This window comes from Medicago sativa, chromosome 4 (assembly GCF_051527215.1).
Source record: "Medicago sativa cultivar Bolivia chromosome 4, Bolivia_mono, whole genome shotgun sequence".
Taxonomy (NCBI): Eukaryota; Viridiplantae; Streptophyta; class Magnoliopsida; order Fabales; family Fabaceae; genus Medicago; species Medicago sativa.
In genome coordinates this window covers 29,623,794-29,631,174 of record NC_140752.1, presented here as the reverse complement: position 1 = coordinate 29,631,174, position 7,381 = coordinate 29,623,794, and the positions used below count along the sequence as shown (strand labels likewise).

The window sequence follows — 7,381 nt, the reverse complement described above, 5'->3', positions numbered from 1 at the left end:
AAATATTTCGATGATATTTATTGATTATCAACATGTAATATATACAGGAATTACAATTGCATAATGGGAAAACTAATTATGCCTAATCAATGTAAATATTCTTTTGACTTTTATCTCATTAGTGTACAATATTTGTTCCAACTATAGAGAGTATGTTGTTATGTTCTGTCACTACACTAGTTATAACTCTTGTTCTTAATCGTTCTACCTCAATCTCCTATTTGAAACCTCTGTTGGAAGAGGTTCTTAATCTCCTTAATCTTTGGGGACTGCCACTATTCAACATTTTCTCAGAGTTGCCAACACATGTGCACATCTATCATCTAAAAAAGAATTTGATGCTCCTTTCTTTCCGGTTTTAGTTTATTCTGACTTTAATTTTCTACATGCACTTTTGGTGTTGGATTGTAAGGGTGTTTTCACCCACCGCTTGTTCATTAATTTATCCCTCTTATTATAAAAAAAATAATATTTTAAAAAAATAATTATCTCGTGCATGGTATGGAAGCACACAATAGTTTGTCCACAAATTTATCCGTCTTATTATAAAAAAAAAAAAAAAAATTATCTCGTGCATGAAACAGGAACACACACTAGTTTGTTGCGATGAGACAGGTAAAATGAGTAAACTACAACCTTTCCGATCTTCAAACTATCTATGAAAGTAGAATCCTTTATTAGGAACTTATAAAAAAAAATTGTGACTTACTCAGTAGGACAATGCATTATTATATGCAGGGGCTGAGGTTCGAACCACAGACACCCCACTTATTCACCTTATAAGGTGAATTCTAGCCATTAGGCTTCCTGACAAAAAAAAAAATTGTGATTAAAAAGCATTACACAATACAAGACAATTAAGTGATTTAAATTCCCATTATACACATGCTAGGGAAGTTATTTTCTCATATAAAAGAAAATTATTTAGTTGCATTTTGGAGTCTCTTGAGACCAAGTCAGAAATAACAATAGAACTTTCCCTTACTAACTCATTAAGTATCGTCTAATTAAACATTAGGTACAAAAAAAACATTGTCACATTAAGATTTTTTTCACCCAAGAGCAGATTCTATAATAAATACATTATAGAAGGTTATGGTAAGAATAAGAACCTACTGCAAGCAATATCTTTTGAGTGCATACTAGTGCATATTGTTTTCAATCGCATTTCTTACCCCATTCAACTAGTAAAAGCTAAAACTAGTGCCTGTCTTTGTTGTATTAATATTTTCATAACAAAGTACAAAATGAGGTTACAAAACTAGAATATCCAAGAGGATAATATTAGAAGGTTGGGTAAGTAGATACTTTAATGTAGGATAACTTTCTAAAAAAATTGATCGATATTGCTATTAGGAAGTTAAAAGTAAAAAGTTTGAATCCATGCACTTAGTGTTATTACATCGGAACATAACGATAATTTATTTGAATGAGACAATCTCTTATCTCATCCAACAAACTACCATGTTCACTCGTCGGCACCCACACCTGCAATCCAACCATCTCTGCATACCCAATTGGATATGCATAGCCACATAAATGGTTAGTCATACATCATAAACCTAATTGTTGTAAGCAATGTGCGTAACATATTCATCATAACGAATACAACATTAGAGAAGAACGACAATCAGCAAATCAAAATTCGGGTTAAAGCATATGTGCATCTAAACAATCCTATACCATGATGAAATGCATGTGGAACCATTCTAAGCAAGCTGGGATACCTGACCTATTTCAGAATACCATATTCATAATAACCCAGCAACAACAAAGTCGGCATTCCATGCCCGCCTCCGTAATACCTCAAATGTTAACAATGTGGACACCATGATGCATGAACATAAGCAACGCCGTGTCTAACAACGATTTCTATTATAATATCTTCGATAGAATAGAAACAATCCAACAACATCATGACACCAGTTAGTACATGAACATCAACGAGAGAGACAATTAAAACACTGATCCGATTATGCTTTAGGCATACCAAATTCAAACTATCAAGCACACCAACATTACAGTCATGAGTAGAATGAAAAAACATACACATATGGTTAATGATAATTAATAATTAATAAAATTAATCTCAATTGATATTTCTAAAATTTCCATTACTACAATGAGTTTATCATCCTTGCTAAGCGATTTGCTTCATAGAAAATTACAAGAACATCGGTAAGGATTGGAGTACCATGGTTTGAAGCTGCAGGAGTCCGAATAAGGTGTTCTTTGTGGCGTTGGAAAGCTAAGAATTTCCAAAATCTGATTCGAACAAGGCCAAAAGTTCACTATACGCGAAGTTATCAATCTTAGATGCTATGCTACACTTGCATTGTACTGCATTTACTCCCGTTGGCTTATCTAAAGTTTTAAGTCATATTTGAGTCAAACGAAACCCAAATGAAAAGTAAGCGACAAAGCTACGACCTTCAAACACTTTAAACACATATAACACAGCATAAAAAAAAAAAACACACACACACACACACAAGCATGCACACACACATAGATTATCATCCATAGATTCTTCACCCAATAACAAAAGATCAATACACACACGCGCAAGAAAAAAGGCATTTAGCAACCTTTAAAATGATGGATTGTGACTGCTAGAAGGGTCGCAAATATCAATTTGTGACGATTCCCCAACAAGCGTTGAAATTGGGATCGTAACTGCCTTTTGCCATAGTTCAAGGAACAGTCGCACCAACTGTTGCAAAAGGTATTGCGACAGTTCCTAACTGTTGCAAAGGAAGACCATACACATGGTTTTGAAGGGACTTGCGGCCGTTCATAACTGTTGCATATGGCTGATTTAATTTTTTTTATGGAAATTTTTGTTTCTCTAGAAAAATAGCATCAAAAATTTTTCAAGACACGCAAGATTTAATTGTATGATTTATTTGTTCACTTCCTATTTTTAGTCACACCTCCTTGATTGTAGCAAATAGTGCATTGTGATTGGCTGCTTTTTATTCTTGAAGAATTCTTGATGTTATTTTTCTAGAGATACATCATTGCTCATTTTTTATTGATTATTCAACGATTGTTTGAACAGTCGCAATTTTTTTTTTTTTTTTGAATTTGAGTGGGCCTGATTTCAATTGAGATATGCCTTATTTACAAATATACATATATTAATTCAAGAGTAAGAAGTTCGATCCATACATCACTTAACTAAAATAAAAGATAAAGTACGTAGTTTAAACATCAAAAAACCGAAACACTTGTGGCTGAACATTCAAAAAACTGTATCAGAATTAAAAAGTCCATAAAATATTTAAATATTCCCTAGTGATGTTGCTTCAATGATCCTCAAGGCGGTAGCTAGACTCAAATGAATGTCGACCATCTCTTGCTGATTCTAAATTTGTTGGCTGGAAAGAAGAAGAAAAATAAATAAGACAGTGATTAGTAAATTGAAACACAATATTGAAACTGAAAAAACACCGGAGTTGTCAAATATATCGATAAATGGCACAATATTCGAGCATTTGTTTTCAAAATACAAGTAAATTAGAAATAGTAGTTTAAGAAATCTACAAACCCCTCCACAAGAAAGAGTAGTTTAAGAAATCATAGAGTAACAAACTTACAGTAAGCTGCTGTACAAGAAGCTACTTAAACAACATCTCAGATTTCAACAATATAGATATTCTGCCATGCTTACAAGAACATACAAAGAAAACCATAAATACAAAAAATAGTCTTTAACATACTGGTAAACCTAATATGTAACCTGAAACTCAGTTTCCTTTAACTTACCTTCTTAAGAAAAAGTGTCAGTTCACATATTATATAAAAATTGACACTTCAAATAATTGTTATAGCCTTAGGCATCTTCAAATCAAAAGTGTCGCAATAAAACATGAAGCAGTTTGAAAGTATGAAAGTTACCTCTTTTACTTTAAAATTTTGCATTTGCATTAAGAAAGCAACTTGCACCTTCAAGATATCAACTTGTGAAGCCTTATCCTTAAGAGAATCAATCTCAGCTTGCATTTTCAACATTTTCTCATTAGTCTCGATGGAAGATGACGCTGATCTAGTAGAGCGAGTAGAGATTTGAGTTGGTGTTATCCCAAGCCCCATAGATCCGACATATCTAGCATGTTCCTTTCCAAACACTTTGACAAATGCTTCATTCTCACATTGAGTGTTTTTCATTTGAGCTTGCAATTGTTCCTGCATATACAACAATTCATGAAACAACTAAATAAAACAGAACATTAACAAACTTTAATAGTGATAATGTCAGGCATTTCATAAATTAAACAAAAAACATAAACTTTCAATCAATGTTTAAGACCCGGACCAGTGATTGACCCGGTCAAGGCACTGGGTCACTGGTCGAATCAGTGGGTCAATGGTCAGACCACATGGCTATTGACCTGGTCTATTTAAAAATATTAATGACCAAAAATTACATTATGAACGAAATTTTGATAAAAAAATCATGTCATTTTTTTTCTATTTAAAGTTCGTACATTAAAAAAAATTATATTCACAACTGCAAGTTTGCAAGTTAATCTGCAACATAATTCAAGCTAATTCCAATCCAAATTCAAATTAGCGCATACATTAAACAATAGTACTGCATAAAAAACCTCACAAATAAGTTCTAATTCAGATTCCATCTTTAAAACATAGTATGTTCTAAAAATTGTTGGAAATCAAAATATAACAGATTTACAAACCCAAGTAAGTTACATAGTCAACAAAAAACAGAAACTCAATTAAGTTATAACAATTCACTAATCAATAAACTATTTATGCCCATGGAGTGAAATTGTCACAGGCTTGATATCCATATTCATCATCTTCATCGGTTGAGATGGGAGAGGAGAACGGCGTTTGAAAATGGCATTTGGGCTGGGAGTATGTGTTACTAGGGTACTTTTCTTTATATATGTGGTGCCTTTTTATTTTAAAAAAAATGGAAAATGGGTCGGGTGGATTAAACTGGTTCAGCCGTCCGCCCACTGACCCGACCGGGTCATACTGGGTTTCAGCGGGTTAATTGCATATCCGGTCCTATAGCATGCCAGTACCGCTACACCGTCCGGTTCGCAGGCCGACAGGTCCGACCGGTCGGGTCGGTTCGGGTTTTAAAACACTTCTTTCAATGTTATAACCTCTTTAGGCAAAAATACAGTGATAAAGTCAATCATTTCATTTTAGGCAAGCTATGAGGTATTATGACCTCGTTTTCAATTGTGCATAAAAGAAATAAGCACCATGCAAACTTTCAATGTTTATGCGAAATTGTCACTTACAGCTTTTTCTTTTGCCTCTTCATTGACAAATGACCCGTCGGCCTATTTATGCGAAACAGAATACATGTCTCCCCTACTATATATATACTCGACCATCTCAATTCCTACAAGTAAGCACATATAATAATTACTTGTTCAATTGTATATATAATCAACCACTAGATTGAGTGAACCATACCAACTCATCTCTAGCTCTCGCAAGCGACCTAGTTCCTAGTATATGAGGGGTTTTTTGCTTTTTCCGATTTCTTGCATTTCTTTGTGCAAGAAAGATGAAAATGTTGTAAAAGGTTGTTCCGGTGTTGTGTATAAGGCTGAGAATAGATGTCAAATGGAGAGCTGATAGCAGTGAAGATGCAGATTCTTCGCTAAATTCAGCTTTAAAACATTGTGACAGTCATAAATTAATGTTCTAACGGGAATATTAAGCTTTTTCTCTATAACAGCTTTTGCAAGTTTTCCAATCAGTGGTGGATTTCACCACAACTAAAAGCTCAAAAATGTGATGTTTGTTCCTTTCCTTTTTTAAAACAAAAAATACTATTGTTTAAAGAGGATGACTTTTGCTTTTTTCAAATTGATTTTCGCAATAGTAAAGGTCATTGTAGCTAGCATCAGAGACTAAAGTAGCCAATCGAGAAAACAATAGAGGATTGAATTGTGAACCAAAATGATGTTATAGCCGAGGAGAATTACAACACTATGTGCATCACCAATCCATAGAAAATCATAAACTTAATCATCTCCCTCTCAACAACTTATGAACAGCACCTTCCTATTTCAAATGCTACTCCTTAAACATTATTGAAACTTATCAAAATTCAAGGGCTTACTAGTAAGGTTTTTAAAACTACCACAAAATTATACATCTTCAACAATAAGGTTAAGTGTTCATATTTTTCTATAATTTATTTTAGACACATTTATTCTATATAATATGTTGTGAACTATAAATTTCCAAGATATACTAAAATATAAATTGTTTCAAATCCAATCCACAATAATCTAAATAAATATATATTTAAAATACTAACCATATAATAAAATACTAACCATATAATAACTGAACACATATCTTTCCTAACTCCCAAGTCATCAACTACACCAAATTTATATGTGAGGATAAGGAAAAAAAAACATACCGGAACGGAATTAGCGGTGAGGGTGTTTGCAGCAAAAAGTGACGAGCCACGAAGCTTTGAAAAATAGGCCAATAACATTCTTGTTTAGTAGACTAAAAAAAGGATAACAGCCATCTTTATCAAGATTTCTGTAGAATTGTGCAGCATTTGCTATTCTGCGGTGCATGTGATTAGAGATTGTAGAACTGTGCAGTCTTTTTTATTAAAAACCCTAATTTTCTCTCTGAGATTACAAAACTGAACGTTAGGCAACGACATTGTGAGAATGGCAGCAATCTGAACCAGATCAAGAACATATGTCACAACTAGAGACTTGGCAAGAACCTTAAGCAACAGAGCCTTGATTGTCACAATAAATGATTGGTGTCGAGATAGAAACTTGCCGATCATGGAGTAATAATAAGATAAGAATCTATGGACATGATCCAGAGCCCTTCCTTTGAGATATTTCAGAATTTGCTTCACCATCTCAGAATCTATGGACTGAATTATGTTTAATTACGTAGAACACATTCTATGCAATTTTCACCATCTTAGTAGTGAATCTAAATATTCAAGATTCAAAAACTTGGCCGCCAAATTAAAAACTCTAATTGCAATTTCTAACAATCAAGATAACAAAGGGTAAAGTTTCTTTGAATCTGGTACCTTTTCCCCAATCTTAAATTGATCGAGAGCATTATTACTAGCTTCAATTGGACACGGAAAATAATCAATTACACCATCGAAAAGATGCAGCAGCCCCTGTACCAGTAACATAAAAATATGAAAAATATAAGACACATAAAACTTAAGAGCTGGCTTGCATTCATTATTCAAGACAAAATCAATGTTATCAAATAGCGGCCACGGCAGATTGCAGTTGTAATATCTCGTTTGTCAGTATCGGAATATTACCAGTCGTGCGTGCCAGAGGACGAAAGTTCATGGAAAGAAAGTATAAGGGAAAAGTTTATTATG

General features: G+C 33.5%; 1 protein-coding gene across 1 annotated transcript; it reads right to left on the bottom strand.

The window, feature by feature from the left end:
- Positions 1–3,127: 3,127 nt before the first annotated feature.
- On the bottom strand, positions 3,128–4,194 carry LOC146927627 (uncharacterized). Its single transcript, XM_085700892.1, has 2 exons — positions 3,901–4,194; positions 3,128–3,380 (listed from the first exon to the last, which is right to left on the bottom strand). The coding sequence occupies exons 1-2, from the start codon at positions 4,192–4,194 to the stop codon at positions 3,309–3,311; spliced, it is 366 nt and encodes a 121-aa protein (XP_085557018.1). The 3' UTR covers positions 3,128–3,308.
- Between the last annotated feature and the right edge of the window lie 3,187 nt (positions 4,195–7,381).